Source organism: Eubalaena glacialis, chromosome 7 (assembly GCF_028564815.1).
Source record: "Eubalaena glacialis isolate mEubGla1 chromosome 7, mEubGla1.1.hap2.+ XY, whole genome shotgun sequence".
Lineage (NCBI taxonomy): Eukaryota > Metazoa > Chordata > Mammalia > Artiodactyla > Balaenidae > Eubalaena > Eubalaena glacialis.
This window is the reverse complement of record NC_083722.1, coordinates 111,867,146-111,884,126: the sequence shown is the minus strand read 5'-3', so window position 1 is coordinate 111,884,126 and position 16,981 is coordinate 111,867,146. Positions and strand designations below refer to the sequence as shown.

General features: G+C 56.2%; 1 protein-coding gene across 3 annotated transcripts in view; it reads right to left on the bottom strand.

The window, feature by feature from the left end:
* The window catches only part of MGLL (monoglyceride lipase), a 102,778-nt gene that overhangs the window by 59,930 nt on the left and 25,867 nt on the right, over positions 1 to 16,981 (bottom strand). For all 3 annotated transcript variants that reach the window (XM_061197358.1, XM_061197359.1, XM_061197357.1), the window contains exon 3: positions 6,663 to 6,769. In XM_061197358.1, coding sequence (XP_061053341.1) covers positions 6,663 to 6,769 — 107 coding nt within the window. The remainder of the gene's footprint in view (positions 1 to 6,662; positions 6,770 to 16,981) is intronic.

Sequence of the window (16,981 nt, the reverse complement as noted above, 5' to 3'; positions counted from 1 at the left end):
AGGTCCTCGTCTTGAAGATCGCGTCTGGGGATGAAGAGAGCAGGGGTCTGTGGGTGGCGGAGGGCAGCGCCGATATTTACTGATATTGATACGCGCCCGGCAGCTACCACATCACGTTTCCTCACCAGGTAGATGCTATGACTCAGTCACAGGTGGGGAAACGGAGGCTCGGGGAGGCTTGGTGCCCTGTCCAAGGTCACCGGAGTCGTGTACTCTGAAGCCTCTCCCCATGCTCCCCCTCCAGGGAAGACCCGTCCCCCTTTACCCCAGGGACACTTCCACCAGAGGCCCAGGGTACCTGCCGCCTTCCCTGCCCTGGGAGGCTCTGGAGGTAGGTACCCGGGTCTGTGTCATTTCTGCAGCCCACGCCCAGCACAGACTGCACAAGGGAGGTCCCCGGGCTGTATGTGCTGCAGGAGATGCCCAGTCTGCTGACTGCAGATATTACACTTCCAAGTTTAACGACACTGACGCTGCACTTTTTTTATTTTTTTGGCCGCACCACATGGCATGCAGGATCTTAGTTCCCCGACCAGGCAGTGGAAGCGCGGAGTCCTAACCACTGGACCGCCAGGGAATTCCCGACGCTGCACCTTATCTAAAGTAAATTCGGGCTTCCCTGGTGGCGCAGTGGTTGAGAATCTGCCTGCCAATGCAGGGGACACGGGTTCGAGCCCTGGTCTGGGAAGATCCCACATGCCGCGGAGCGACTAGGCCCGTGAGCCACAACTGCTGAGCCTGCGCGTCTGGAGCCTGTGCTCCGCAACAAGGGAGGCCGCGATAGTGAGAGGCCCGCGCACCGCGATGAAGAGTGGCCCCCGCTCGCCGCAACTAGAGAAAGCCCTCGCACAGAAACGAAGACCCAACACAGCCAAAAATAAATAATAAAATAAAAATAAATAAATTTATAAAGTAAATTCTACCGAAGAAACACCTGTGGTGACCCTGGCCCACTTCTTGGAACCTGCCCAACTGAAGCTGAAAATCTGGGGGTGGGCCCAGCCGTCTGGGTTTCCACCAGCCTTCCTGGGACCCTGCTGCCCCCAGGTGTGAACCCGATCTCTCTCAATCTGTCTCAGCCACAGGTAACTTCACTGTTGTGTTATCATCATCATCATCTTCATTTTATAGATGAGGAAACGGAGGCTCGTGGAGGCTTTTGCTTCACGCAAGAAAGAGGCAAGTGACCAAACAATCCCACGTCAGAGACGGATATCCAAGCTGGCAGGTCTGGGGATGCGTAACGCGCATACAGAAGGGCAAGGAGGAGGGACCACGAAGGCCTGGGAGGGACCCAGAGGCGGCCGGGGCCTGCCTTCTGCGTCGGACGCCTGCACCCACCGCGGGTGGGGCCCCGTGCACTCTCCAGGCATCCATTTCACTCTCATGTTTACTACAGCAAGAAATGTACACAGTTTTCAAACACTGGAAACAGAACATATGAGTGTAACTGACAGCAATTATAGACTAGATCCCGCAAGGGGCCTTGACTCAAAACTCCCTGCGTGGAAAACACACACGTACCTCCTTCTCCCCTTGAATTTCCTAAATACTCTTCTTCTGACTGGGCAGGGCTCCCACCAAAGAGAGTCAGGCTTAACTGCCGCCCACAGACACTCCCCCAGAGCTTCCTCTTCTCACATACAACCCAGCCCCGGCTGAGTTTTTTAAAAAGTTAAAAAATAAATAAGACACATACAAACTGCCTTTAACACTTTCCCTCAAATATTTGCAGATAATTAATTCACTGTTCATCAGTTAGGAATGGTTCTTTTATACTCTGTAAATAAAGAGAGGGCAACTCGGGCCCCACCAGTGTAACTGTGAATGCACCGTGGTGCGGAGTCGGTGAGGCTGCTCACGGGAAGGGCCTGGAGCCGCTGTGCTGGAGACGGAAGGGCTCCCGCCGCCCACGTCCTCCCAACACCCCCGCCCCAGCGGCAGGCGGGACCGGGGGCTGCCCGCCTCTCCGGCCCCTCTCTCCTGCCCTTACCACTGCTCCAAGGGGCTTCCAGTGAGTCACCAGGGACGGCGTGAACGAGAGGCCCGGCTTCCTCGGCGCTGTACTGAGAACAGCACACAAACTCCCACCCCTGGTTCTCCCCCTGCTCAGACCTCCCGGAAGCTCCCCCAACTCCGCCTGCCGCCCCCTCCCTCGCTGGCCCTGCCCTGGATCCCATCTCGCCGGGTGGTCACTCCCTGCTTAGCGTCCTTCCCGAGCGTCCACAGGGTCTCACCACAGAGCCCTGAGCTTCGCAGGCCAGGGGCTGGCTCCCCCTCCGTTCCTGGGACTAGACTCCAGGGTCCAGCTAAACCCTCGGGCCGGGAGTCCCACCTGAACAGGACGTAAGCGTGTGATCCCATGCGTCTGAGTTTTGCCGGTACAGTACGGCCTCCTCTGCCTGGAACGGTGGTTCTCAACCTCAGCTGCTCGTTAGACTCACCTGGGGGATTTCAAAGGTCCTGACACCACGGCCACACCAAAGTTCCGAGAGATCAGAGTCTCTGTGGAGTGAGGGGCCCCAGCATCAGTATTTTTCAAGACCCCCCAGTGTTTCAGGGGCATCCCCGGAGAGGACCACGGCTCTCAGCTATGGGCCCCTCCTCTACACCCCTTCTTCTCCCCTCAAGCTCCTCTACTCAGCCGACAAGACCCAGCACCTCGCCAGCCTGCCAGGCGTTGGGAAGCTGTGTGCCGGTGGGTGGCCGAGCCTGCCTCGAGCACCCGAGCTATAGGCCTCAAGGCTCCCCTGCCCCAGCTCCAGGCGACAGCAGCCCTGCCCCAGCCTTGGCCACCAGACCAAGTCCTGGTCCCTCTGCTGGGTCCTCTCCACCCTGCTGACGCAGATACTTTCATGTGAGTGTTTGCTGATATTCCTAGCGTCTCTGGTCTGATCTATTCCGGGTCATACACTCCTTCATTCATTCAGCAAACGCTGGTGATGCCTCTACTCTCTGCTCAGGCCTGGGCTGCACAGCAAGGAGAAGGCTGTGGGGCTGAGGGAGAAGTGAGCACACGACACCGTAAGTCAGTTTCCGTTGCCTCCACCAAAGGAAGAGTTACCCCTCAGGGTAAAAGCACTAGGACGAAGCTGAGCGCTTCACAGGGGCTGCTTAAGGGGGCTGGGGGGACAGGTCCCTCGCCATCAGGGTGCCAGTGCGTGTGTCCGTGCACTGCTCCTTGCACAGCACCTGACCCGAGGTTAATGCACGACTGGCAACCGTCACCACTACATACTGACAATCCTAATAATAACCTTCACGTCTAAACCTTCTGAAAGCACATAGAAAGGTGACACTGTGAGCTAAACATAGCTCAGAAAATATATACAGCAGAAACGGATGAGAAATGCTCTCTTAAAGAACATGCCTGGAAGCGTGGCTGTCAGAGGAGACGGTGCTTTAGCGTCCATCCTGGGTGCCTTTCTTAGCAACAGGGCCCTGTTTTGTCTGAACCAGCAAACACGCAGCAAACAAGTTAGATCTCCTGCCGCCCTTGCAGCTGGCCTTGGCCGTGTGATGCTGTCCTGGCACCTGCGGTGTAGCTGCAACACGACGGGGAGCTCTGTTCTGCCTCCTGCTGAGCCCGGGAGCTGGAGCTGGTACCCGTGAGCATGAAAGCCATGCGCCGAGAACAGCTGAGCCAAGCTACGGAGGGAGCCTTGGGCGTGGATGGCACGGCGGTGTCCCGAAGCCGCCTTGGGCTTCGCATGTCATGGGAGAAAAATAAACCTTTGTTTGTTAAGCTACCGAGGTCAGGGGTCTGGTGCAGTCAAACAGCCCCCGACTGGTACGTGTGCTCTGGTGGACAAGGAGAGCCTCAGACCCTCACCTCTGAATGGGGTAACGTATTAATTGTTATGAGGGGTTGGAAATAATGCACGAAAAGGGCCTTGGTCAGAGCCTGGCATGCAGATGGCACTCAGTAAAGGGCAGGAATATAATTCTCATTTCTGGCAAAGCCCTGCAGGCCCATGAGGTCGTCCTGGAACATTCTAAGGTCAAACAGAAAACACAGGTAAGCGGGGTGCTAACTGAGCACCTTGCCGTGCACACCAGGCTGCCAGCCACACCACCCAACCCAGAGTCTGCAGGTTTCTTACTGGAGCACAGCTGAGCAAGGAGATTTAACTTAAAATCAAGTTAGCATAGGATTTGTAGAATCCCGTGTTTCTACAAATTGTGTTATAGAAACCAGCCATGAAACCGCCCTTGGTAGGTCTGTTTACTCTGTGAAGCGTTTTCCATCTATCCTTCAGCCGATCTTCACTGCAGCCCCTGCAGCCGGGCAGGGGACCCAAGAACCTGGCACCCCTGCTCCCAGCCTCGGTGTCCCCCGCTGGGGCTGGAGGGGGTCTAGGAGCTGGCAGAGTGAAGGCGAAGAGGCACCACCCTCCCCTGGGCCCCCGTACGCCTTATTTTATTCTATCACTGCCCTGTCTGGCCCATTTGGTAGATGAAACAACTAAGGCTCAGAATGGTTAGGCGTCCGAGGCCGTGTGTCTGCGTCGGGGCCCTTCTGTCATCTGGGGGGCAGGCTTCCCCGGAAGCACAGGAGTGCAGATGACAACCGACAACATGACTGGAAACGGGGAGGTTTAGGCCGGCCTGGCACGGGCGAGGCCCTGGGGCCTTGGGAGGTGTTTTTGCTCTGTGTTTTTAATCCTTGTATCCCTCCAATTGGCCCCATAAATGCCCTGACATTTTCTCCATAGAGGCTTTATTTAAATTTAAAAGCTATGTGGGAAAGAATGAAGCACCTCTCTGTAGGCGTCATGCCGGTGAGAACACCAAGTCATGTGCGGTGTGATAAAGGAGGCTGGGCTGCAGAACCAGCAGGCCCGGGGTCAAGTCCCTCCGGGCCCCCCCGCTCCCCTCCACACCCCTGCGAGAAGCAACCAGGCACAGGGCGTAACCACCAGCGTCTGCTTGCCCAGCCGGCACAAGACCCCACAGAGGCAGCCCAGCACCCGCTTTCTCCCACTAAGGAAGCCACAGCCACACTCATCTCTAGACAACCAAAGTCACACTGGGTTCATTTCTTGAATAAAACACCTCCCACAGGCACTTGCCAGGGAGATTTCCCGTGAGTCATTGGAAGAAACTGATCAATCAAGCAACTTAAAACAGGTGAATACAAGCGACCAGCTTTGAGCTATATTTAGAATGTCACAGAGAGACAGGCCTCAGATTTGGATGTTAATTTGGAAACATCAAAAGGCAGGCTGTTTCTTTTCTCTCTTTACTCTAAAAAAGAAGGCTTTTCAAATTGTTTTTCAAACTTCTACGCCCAGACAACATAAACAAGGCACGACAGTCACTCCCCCCAACAGATTTGGCCAAAGGCAGCTGACAAGAAGGTAGCTGACCTCGAGATTAAAAGCAGGTAACTTAAAATTCCGTCGGAGGTGTTTCGTGTTTGCATAGTACAAACACTCTTTTCTTTCAGAATGCCCCCATGGTGTTCAGCTCATTGCAACAAACGTTAACAGAGACAAACGCGATAGGAAAAAAGTCATTCCTATCATGGGTCTTACGGTGTAGAAGGTGCCAAAGTAAATAATGACAGTCCCACAGTGAAAATCAGGATAATCCTCGAATATTCTCTCTCAAACAGTCTCACAAATATCACTGGGACTGTTTGCAAAGCACTACAGAACATTACGACCATAGTAAGAAAGAATTTAGTCAATATTCTCAGTTATGAGGACCCTTGCACATATCTGGCTGAAAAGGCGCTCTTGGTAGACCAAACTGCAGTTCCTTATATACAAAACGCCCCAGGCAAGCTTTCCCTCCTGTCACAAGGACTCCCAGGCCTGTCACTTCTTCCCTACCCCTCTTTTCACTTAATTATTTCCCTATCAGATAAAACGGAAGCAACGTTTCTGGATCTGGGCCAGGATGATAGATTTCTACATTGAAGCAGTGCAGAAATCACCATGGTCAGTCACAAGGAACTCTTCATTCTTAAGACTGTTAGACAAAGAAAGATCTCGACTGGGAGCCTTCCCAGCCACAGAGAATGTCATCCAAATGATTAAGGAACTACATACTGATTTAGGCAACAAATGCTGCATTCTGATGGTTACTATGGATTTTGTTACTGATGAAGAATCAAAGACCTGGCCCGGGGACATGTGTGTGTGTACATGTGTGCGTGCACCTGTATGTGCTTGCGAACGTGCCCGTGTTCGGGGTTTTCTCATGGCCACACGGCCCTTGAGGCCCTTACTGTTCTCCTGGTCTGAATGCTTCGGAAGCGTCCTGAGGCCGCACTGGGCTGTGTACGGCACTTGCACTGAGAGCATGGCATTGTCTGAAGTCCTGTGGGGGAAACCAAGGCCTGTTCTGTGCAGAGAGCACTTTATAAACGTGAGAGAGGGTGACTTGGCCCGGGGCAAGTTCTTACACAAACACATCCCGACTTCGGGGCTTTTCAGTGGAGGTTTCTCATCAGCCTGCATTCAATCCCAGACTCAACAGAAACTGCTGGTCAGACACATTCTTTGTTGACATAACTGCACATTTTTCACTTACAAACATCCCGTGGAGAACGTCTTTTCCCAGTTTCAGTGCATGAATCAGAAGTGGAAAGCTGAGGAGGAGGGAGGACTGGGAGGGGGCGCCCCGGAGCGGGGGCTCAGCCCCGGGCTACTCACCGTGGTCGTGGGCGAACACCAGCAGCTCCAGCCCCACCAGCATCCGAGCCAGCTCGTCGTAGCGGCCGCAGTGCTCCCCCGCTCCGTGGGACACAAAGACCAGGGCCCTGCAGGGACGAGAGATGGCCGTTAGGAAGGCGCAGGCCACGGAGGCCGTGTCCAGGGCGGGGCAGGGCTCCCGCAACATCAGCCGAGAGTCAAAGACTAAATCACGGGTCTAAGTGAGAGGGCACGCTGTTAAAACATGGGCTTCAAGGTCACCCAGAACGGAGCCGGTTCCTAGAGAACGGTCACCAAAACAGTGTCTCCAGCCAGGGGCTGAGGGAGTCCTGGGAGCTCACTTCTGCAGGTGCTGGCGTACGGGGGGTCCTCCATCGGCCCCACCCAAGGGGCCAGACCTGAGCCAATCAGGGCACCATGGTCGCAGCCGCAGTCACTGGCTCAAGTGGCTCCAGCCAAGCGAATGGGTCCAGGAGGAGCCGACCCTAGAGGACAGGTCAACCCGAGAGAGGAGAGGCACGAAGGGGGAACCCAGTCCTAACGGTGTTGTCTGGGCCTGAATCCAGCTAGACCTGAAGCCAGCACGCTCCCAGCCCTGCTCCCAGCCCTGCTCCTGGCTGTGCTGTGCAGGCACTGGGTTTTCTGTCACTTGTGCCGATAGACAGCTCTTCCCACTGTCGTGCGGATAACTCCATTCCGCACGTGCTTGCCCTCAGCTGCTGGAGTTTGTGCTCCGTGTGCACCTTTTCTTCTCTTCCCCCCTTTGCCCACCTGGCTCCCACCTCCCTCCCTTCCAGGCCCCGCTCAGGGCCCCTCCTCTGAGACAGATTCCACAGCTTCCTCTGGGCTCCAAACCCTCTGTCCAGCAGGGGCCAGGCGGCTTGCTGCCCTCCCCGCTGGCTGTAACCTTCTTGAGGACACACTGACTCTCTCTTGCTGCCTCTTTGTGGCTGGCACAGTTTTGAGCTACAGCTGGCACTCTGCAAATGCGGTTTGAATGAATGAAGGAAGGAAGGAAAGAAGGAATGAAGGAAAAAAAGGCTGTGACGCTTTGAAATAAGCACGGTATCTCGCACCCAAGATCTGTGCAGCGGAGCCTCACGACTGAAGGCAGCGCCTGGCTGGGCGCTCAGTCACCCCCGCCGAAAGCCTTCCACGTGGTGAGCCCACCTGCAGACACAGACAGCAGCCCCCATCACACCGCGCTCACCCCAGAGTCACCCAGCAGTGGAGGGTTACAGGAGGGCACTCAGATTCTTGAATATACAACTGCCCAGACTAGTACTCTTAGCATGAGGCCCAGGGAGGCTAGAGTCCCCTTCAGGCAAGGGGGGAACTGCTGTGAGCCACGCCCATAAAGACAAGGGGGAGGGGGAGGAGAGGGGAGGACAGCAGCTGCCCCTTCACCGAGCATTTACTATGTGTCAGTTCCTCTGCTAAGTCCACATACAGGATTTCTAATCCTCATAATCATCCTACCTTTACCTTCTTTACAGCGGAGAGTGAAAACCAGAGAGGTCACACAGCAAGTGGGTAGAATGTAGATCAGAGCATGTCACCACCCGGCTTCCAGGTCTCCAGTGGGCAACCAGCAGGCTCAGAGTACAAGTCGTCCTGTCCCTTCCTGTGTCACCACTCCTCGATCCCTTCCCGCTCACCGCCCGTCCTCACGAGGGGCTTCAGCAGCACCAGCTCTTCCCACCTCAGGGTCTTTGGCCCCTCTCCCCGGAGCACCTTCCCCCAGATTTCCCATGGCTGCTCCTCGTGCCCGGGACTCATGGAAGACGTCTCCTAGAGTGGCCTCCATCCCTCAGGCCTTTCCGACCTGCACTGGGCCCTCACTACACATCACAGTTTGCCCTTGTTGGCGCTGGGCCCTCACTACACATCACAGTTTGCCCTTGTTTGCACTGGGCCCTCACTGCACATCACAGTTTGCCCTTGTTTGCACTGGGCCCTCACTGCACATCACAGTTTGCCCTTGTTTGCACTGGGCCCTCACTGTGCATCACAGTTTGCCACTGCTTTGCTATTCACTTGCTCACTTGGTTCCTGGCTCTCTCCTCCACTTCAAGGTCAGCTCAAGAGGCCAGAAGCCTTGTCCACCTTGCTGCTGGCAGAATCCCAGAGCTGCCGCAGCCAAGTGGCACTGGCACACATGTGGTGAGCGAACAGACTCCTGTGTTCTCTCTGCGGCTCCCCTCTGCCAGGGTGTGTAGGGGCGGAGAGACCCCGCATTTTATTCTTTGAGCAGCGCACAAAGCACCAGCACTAACCTCAGTTTCCTTTTGCATCTGTCCTCCCTGCCCTTTTCCTAAAATACAACAGACGTTTCACACCCTCTTCATTGCTCCATGGAATGTCCAGCCACCTCTGTTTGATCAGACATCAATTTGGGCAGATTACACCTGCCCACCTGACACTTCTGGGGTCGGCTGATGGGATTTCTCTCAGCTACCCAGAAGCATGGCTGGAACCTCTAAATAGCCATCATCGGCCATCGGCACAAGGGGCTGTGCTCCCAGAAGGGGCAGCTCAAGCACTTTAATATCCTTGGGGAATGTGGCAGCTGCTGGATTAATTCAGCCCACAGTTAACACAGACAGGCAAGCCGGGTCACGTGACAGCCAGCCTCTCCCTGCGGTCAGGACCCACTGGGTGTAGGAGGACTTCAGGGTCTCAATTTGCATCCACAGCAGTGGCACACGGCCATCACTGCCACCGTGTCTGGAACTGTCTGTTAACAGAGCCCACCCTGGACACAACGTGTGGGAGAACGAGTGCTCTTACCGTACAGGAACAACTTCTCCCCCAGCGGTTCTCAACTTGGGCCACAACCTGAAATCACATGGAGAGCTTTCCAAAGTGCCAAGGCTGTGTCCCACCCCCGGAAGCAGCTCTGGTTAACTGGTCTGGGTGGGAGAGTGCCCCAGAGGTTCCGCTGTGTGGCCGAGGCAGAGAAACGCCTCTCACCACGTGCAGCGTGGCCAACGATGCCGCTCAGGCGCCACGTGGGACCCCCAGTGGCGAGAAAGCAGCCCTTCTGGCATGGAGACTCCCAGCCACTTGGGAGCCTCTTATCTCCCGGGGGGGGGACATGCTGGGAAAACCACAGGCTTATCTGGACCGCTGTAGAGGCTTCTGAGGCATGCTGCCGCCACCCCTGTGGAAACCAGCAGACCGACGTGGCCATCCACTGCGGGCAGCAGAGGCCTCTGCCACCCCCCACCCCCCGCACAGATGGGCAGCACCTGCACGCTCGCCTCCCCCAGACCCAGGCCAGGCTTCTCCACAGACACGCCCTCCGGCACTGGCCTCGTTCCGGTCCTGAGCTGCTGCTGCCGTAAGTGGGGTTCTCCGTAGTTCCTGGTTTCAGCTCTCACCTGGACCCCCATTCTGAAACATCAGTCTCCCCTCCTGCTCCCCACACTTCCTTGTTCCCTGGACCTGAGCCTTTATTTTGTAGAATCTGTCTAGCAAAGAGAAGATCCAGTCACATGAGACTTCCTGCTGCGTCAGAGAGAAGCTACTGGCCCCGTGGTCACGCCCTCATCTCCCTTCTCCCCTCGGCCGAGGGCTACCCTTCTTCCTAGCACTCAGATAAGCAGATCGGGGTGCACCGCTAAATGTTTAATAACCGTAGTGAGTGGTCCTCGTTTGTAGCGTTTGCCAGTTTCCATGGTGTAAATGCTCTCAGCACAGCGGAGTTCAAGTTATTAACGTGACACCACTGGACACGGTGCTGGGGAGAGGTGTACACAGTCGACTCCCGAGAGCCAGGCACGTGGGCGCCGGAACGGAACCCCTGCACCAAGCGGGGCCTCTCTGGGGACCCCTCTTTCTGACTGCCGCTTGGGTCTCAGGCCTCTTCTGACCACCTCAGGTGAAGGGCCCCTTCAGCACGCGACGCCGTCTGAATTACTGGCCCACGGGCACGCTTGGCGTGGCCGCCCCGACCCCCGACCGGCACGCACTGCCCAGAACACAGGGCGCATGTATCTCATTTATGACGAAGTTCTCAGCTGGGGGAGGCGCTGGCGCACACAGGAGCTTAGGAAGGGTGTGCTGACAGGCTGCGAGACCCCTGCAGCCTGGATCCCCCTGCCCACCGCGTCCCACAGGCTCAGCCCTCATGCCCAGGGTGTCCCTCTGCTTGGCCCCACCCACCCGTCCGGACCACCCCCCTCCCCCGGGCAGACCTTCCTGCCCCCCCCCCACCCCCAAGGGCTGCTGTAGGTGGAGCCTCGGCTCACTGTCCCATCCTGTGATCTAAACCTGAGGCCGGGCCCCAGCCCCTCCCAGGTCCCCACCTCGTTGCCACGGGAACATCCAGCCATGTCCCGAGCTGCGTGTTTACGCTGTGTCTTTGGGGAAAAGGGAACCCCCACAGCACATTCACCACTGCACGCTGGCCACCACTTGGCATTGCTCCTTTGGGGTTTCACGAGACCCCGTGATTACATTTCAGCTCTGGGAAACATAGCACTGTGGAACCAGCATGCCAAGTAAATAAACACCAGCCTCACTCCAGGCTGTGAACAGGGAGCAACGTCTGAAGCCAGGACAACTTGGTTTGATGCCCGGCATTGCCACGCGTGACCCCGGGCAAGGCCCCTAGCCACTCACAGGATGGCAGCAACGGCAGTCCTTTGACTGAGATCACCCAGAAATACTGACTCAAGGCTTATCACGTGCCAGGCCCCAGGGACACGAGACGGACCAACAGCACTGTCCCTGCCCTCACGCAGCTGACAGTCTAGCGGGAAAGACAGACCCAGCAGAGAACACACGTGTCAGTGTGTTGTGAGACGCACCGTGAACACAGAGGGGGGCGGCAGGGAGCCTGATCTGCCCTGGAGGGAGTGGCTGGGAAGGCAGGTTGAGAAAGAGACAGGCGTGGTGGGAACGAGAGCTGTCCTTTGCAGGGTCCTGCCCACCCCAGGCCCAGAGAGGCCTCCCATCCGGACGCTGCTGCGAAGAGCCAGGGGTTCTGCATGCAGAGGATGGGACCGAGCAGGGCAGTGACCTGATCTGACTTCCTGAAGCCCCCGGGGCTGCTGTGGACAACAGAGCAGGGAGGCAGGGGACGACGTCTGCCGAGGAACCCGCGTGGCCAGGCCCCCAGCAGGTGCCAGGGAAAGCGATCCCCTCCCTCCTTCCTCCCCTCATGTTTGCATCCTCGACAAAGGACGGCAGGAGAACATCAGCGAGGCCATTTGTGCAGACAAGGCAATACCCGCAGCGGCAGGAACGAGGCTCCAGAAGACGCTGGCGAAGATCTTTTTCCTGGAACTTCTTCACCGGATGCAGCCAGTCGGGAGCCAGTCGTTCCCGTTCCGGGAGAGGGCGACTGCCGGGCCGGGCCCCGGGAGCAGATGGCCTGCCTGGCATCCAGCCCTGGGAGGTGGGGCAGCTCCCAATAAAGCACATGCCGCCTTGAGATGAACACACTGCGGAGCTCCTCGGCATTTACAAGCCAGGGCCGGTTTATCTGTGCCCAGGTTTGACAAAGCGGAACTTGCCCTCCATCAAATAACTGATTCTCTTTATTCCTCGGCTTGTTCATTGTTTAAGTGACTGACCTCTCCGGGGCTCAGTTTTCTCAGCTGTAAAAGGGGGACAATCGTAAAACCACTGACCACAGAGGAATCGCAAGGTAAACAAGAAAACAGGTGTGGGATGCTCTGGGTCCTGCCTGGCACTGTCCTCGGTGAGGATGTTTCTCTGACGGCACAGGGGGTCCTACTTGCAGCCTGGAAGCCGGGTTCACGCTGCAGCCCCCGTGAGCTGGCTCCTGCACCTCTGTGGGCCTCGGTTTCTCCACCTGTGAAACGGGGGCACTGGCGCCTCCTCGATGGGGTTGGAGATGAAATGAGAGAATGTATGTGAAAATACGCTGAGGGGCTCCGCAGCCCCTGTCGTGGGCTCTGCCTCACTCACCCGCTGGACAGGGAGCCCATTCATGGATCCACACTGGGCAGAGGCCCCGGAAGAGCGGGCGGGGAACGGGCCAGCCGCCTCACGTGCTTCGAAGACAGAGAGCGGTGCTGGGATGCAAAGAACTCATCCCCACCTGTTTCCTACAGGACTTTGGCCTCGGCTGGGACCTGCCCCCACCTCCGTCTGCACACCGGCAGGGTGGGCACATGGCCGTCGGTAGAACTGAGGGGAGCAACGTCAAACACTTGGCCTGGCCTGGCTGCAGGAGAAGACGTCAGCCCCCTTCCTGCACACCCTTCTCCCAGACATGCCGACTCATCAAAGAAGCACTGACTGTCCAGCTGAAGAGATGTTCCGCTCGTTTCATTAGGGAAAAAATTCAGAAAACCAAGGGTTTCTTGGAGGAGATTTTTGGTCGGAGGGACACAGTAGATGTCTGCACCACCAGGCAGCGGCTCAGGTGGGGTCACCTGACCCAGGAAGTGGCAGCCTTTGTGGGCACCAGCCCCACTGACCCTCATAACGTCCCCCACTGCAGGGGGCGGGAGGGGATCCTCCTGCCTCTTCAGGGGCTGTACTTGCTTATTTCCAAGGCGTCCCACTCAGAAAACTAGATGGTCAGAGAATCATCCACATCCACCACCCTCTTTACTGCCAAATTTTATGACTTAAAAAAATTCTCCTGGGGCTTCCCTGGTGGCGCAGTGGTTAAGAATCCGCCTGCCAATGCAGGGGACACGGGTTCAAGCCCTGGTCTGGGAAGATGTCACATGCCATGGAGCAACTAAGCCCGTGCGCCACAACTACTGAGCCCGCGCTCTAGAACCCACAACCCACAACTACTGAAGCCTGCGCGCTTAGAGCCCACGAGCCACAAATACTGAAGCCCGTGTGCCTAGAGCCCGTGCTCTGCAACAAGAGAAGCCACCCCAATGAGAAACCCGTGCACTGCAGTGAAGAACAGTCCCCGCTCACCACAACTAGAGAAAGCCCGCACGCAGCAATGAAGACCCAATGCGGTCTTAAAGAAAAATAAAAACCCCCAGCGCATGTGTCACCAGGCCTGCGGGTGGGACCGTGAGGCTGGCTTGGACCCCTTCCCCATAACGAGAGCGGGAGCACGCCGGGCTCTGCAGTCCAAAGCCAGCTGCCGGAGGACTTGGTTCCTCCTCCCTGGCAGGGCTCCCACAGCGTGAACAGTGTGCAGCGGGGAGAGAAACAGAACAGAGCCAGTGAAGGGGGTCGAAAACTTCACAGAGGGAACTAGAAACAGACCTGTCGTTTGTAAGACAGATCGATAACGCCTAGCTCCCGGGCCTTGTGAGGAATGACTGAGAGAATTTATGGAAAATAACCCAGCAGGACGCGGGGGGCAGCCAGGCGTGATGTAACAGCCAGTGCTGACAGCTGGTATTTACTTTGGCCAGATACTGGTCTAAGTGTGCTGGGCGCTAGCTCACTCAGGGCTCATAACCCAGAGGTGGGCACTGCTAGATTCCCCATTTTACGGATGAGAAAATTGGGGCCCCGAGAGGCTAAGCAGCTCTCCTGGGGTCACACAGCTGTAGGTTTTGAACCCTGCATGCTGGGCCACTGTGGGACCACATGATAAGGGGAAGACACCACGTGACCATGTCCAGATGTGCAGTCAGGTGGTGTCCCGATGGCCCTCGCCCTGAGCAGTAGTGGGAGACTGCAGACCACCTACGGAAGGTCTGCTCTGAGTCGATAACCCTGAGATAAGCACAGCAGGCCCTTCGTTCCCCCTGACTTACTGGACTTTACGAGTACAAAGCGGGGCTGAAGGCCATGAGTAACCCGTGGTGCTGCCTTCCCAGAGCCTCGAGAGTGGAGGCCTGGCCTGCCCGCCCGCTGCCCGTGTGACTCCTCCTCCCGTGTGGGCCCCCACTCCCCACCCCCCTCCCTCCCGCTCTGATTTGACCCTAGTCCTGCAGGCCGGCCGCTCCTGCCTTCCCTGCTGGAGAGCGTGGCCGGGTCCCCAGAGTGCACATGTAAGGCATGGCCGGCGAGCCCCTGTGAGGCCCTCTTCCACTTCCTTTCGATGACGCACATGCCCCCCACCCAATACCAAGATGCTCCCAGAAACAGAAGACAAGCCGAGCGGAGACCACCGAGCTTCCCCACATCCCTGCATTCTGAGCTGTACCCCTCACCACGAGCTTGCTTCCGGGTCGCCCGAAAGGCCAGATCTAGAGAGCTGAAAGCTCATCCTGCGCACCCACATGCCCTGCAGACAGAGCCGCCCGCCTCCCTTCCCCTCTGGTCTGTGTGCCCTCCTGGTTCAAAGCACCCTGCAGCCTCCAGGGTGACCACTGCCCAGCCGGAGCTCGTGTCCACGCCCTGATTACTCCACACCCTGGCAGTTGGTTATGCTTGTCTCTAGGCTGGACGTGTCTTCTGCATCTCTTAGCTGCCCCAAGACACAGAAGCGGAGAAACTCTTATCTGCTGAGTGAGGTCGAGTCACCCTGCTGAATGAGCTCCCTGCTTACTGCGCCCCCAGGACACCACGTGGCCCACTTAGCCCAGCACTGAACTCCTGAGGCCAGGAGTTTCTTCCTCACTTCCACGGAAATCCTTCGTGCTGCAACTGGCTCCATCTGCCGATGTTCCGTCCTCGTGGGAAGGAGGGGCCAGGGCCCCCGTCCTTTCGAGTGCCTTGTGCCTGGGGCCACTCAGGGGGCCAAGTCCACACATCTCTCTCTATGGAGACCGACAGCTACAGACCTGGCTTTAAGATACTCGTGCTAAATCAATCCATTCACTTTATTTTTATCTCACAGACCAGTAACATTGCAGAAAAACACGGCTGTGGTTCACAAACGTCCTTCTGTAAGACCTGACGGGAAGGCCACAGAGAAAACCTAGAGTCACCAAAAACGGGTGAGCTTTAAAAAACAGCTCTCCCTGAGTTCGGACCCCACCTCCGCTATCTGAGCAAGTCACTCAGGTAGGTACCCGTAGAAAGGGAAAAGCCATCCCTGCCTCACAGAGGTGTAAATGACGATGCCCTCAAGATGCCCGCCCAGCGCGTGGCGCACGGCTTCCTCTCCCTGTCAAGCCCGTGGTGGCACTGCGTGAGCCAGGCCATCTGAGAACACGCCAAGGGTGCTTGCACTTGCAACCACTGCTCCACACGGCCATGTGGCTACCAGGCAGGTCACCTCCTGGTCTTCCAGTCGGGGTATTCTGGGTTTTATACACATAAGCAGGCCCACCTGTGCCCCATATGGACCTAAACCCAACAGGAGGTCACGGCTCGAGTCATTTTGACATGGGAGCAGTGCTGATGACTGTCAGCCCACCCAAGTCTGCAGGACCTCTCCACTCCCCATGGCTGCCAGCCAGACAGAAGTCTTCCCGGCTCCCACCAAAGAAATAAAGCAGCCGAGGGGAAGCAGGCATGCAGCAGGACGACAGCCGCCCGGGACCTTGGCTGGTTCAGCAGCTCTCACTGCAACCCACGCACGTCCACGGAAGAAGGGCCTGGTTTGGCAGATTTGCACAACGGGGTGGTTTCAAAAACCCCACTTAGCCTAAATCCTCATATGCCAAAGTTATTAAAACACTAAAAAAATAGGTAATGTGTGTGTGTACGTTATAACATAAATATAATTTTATTTTAAAAATGATAAGAACGGCATACTTTGAGTGCCTGTGTGCCAGGTGTTGGGCTCTGCACTCTGTATGCACAATCTCATCCCCCAGGCTGGAAAAGCTCTGGATCTCCTGGAGCCTTTTCAGATGTCAGTTTATTCCCTCTTCATAAATGCCCATTCTTATTTTATAGCATGTTTTATAGCCAAGTCTTCCTGGATCCTGTTGGAAGTTACTGGAAAGTTTCTAAATTTCTTGCAGCAAAGCTACCTGATAATACGTTTCCTCGAGTCCTCAGAAGGATGCCCTTCTGTGGAGCTGCAAAGTCTTTTGGATTTCTGGTGATTTTCATCTTTTGCTCATCCTTTTTGAAAAAGGTCAAGATGTGCCCAGTGTCAAGAACTGAGGGGCAATTGTGAGGGTCCTGCCCAAACCTTTTAGTCCAGATGAAGCAAAAGGTGCGGAACTACCCCTAGGGAGCTACCAGGACCCACAGGAGGAGGAGTAATTAATGTTCCTGGTGAATTTATGAAGGGACAAAGGCCACCAAATCTCCACAAGTATAATATGAAAAAACGCACACACCCACACCCATAATTTATGTAAGTTTGAAAAAGGAATATGGGTCATTTTGAAAAATGGAAAAATACAGACAAGCATAAAGAAAAATCAAATCCATCCATAATCCCACCACCCAGTGATACTGTCAGGAACATTATATTTCCTTCCAGGTTCTCCCTCTCCACAGACATTAAATTTTGT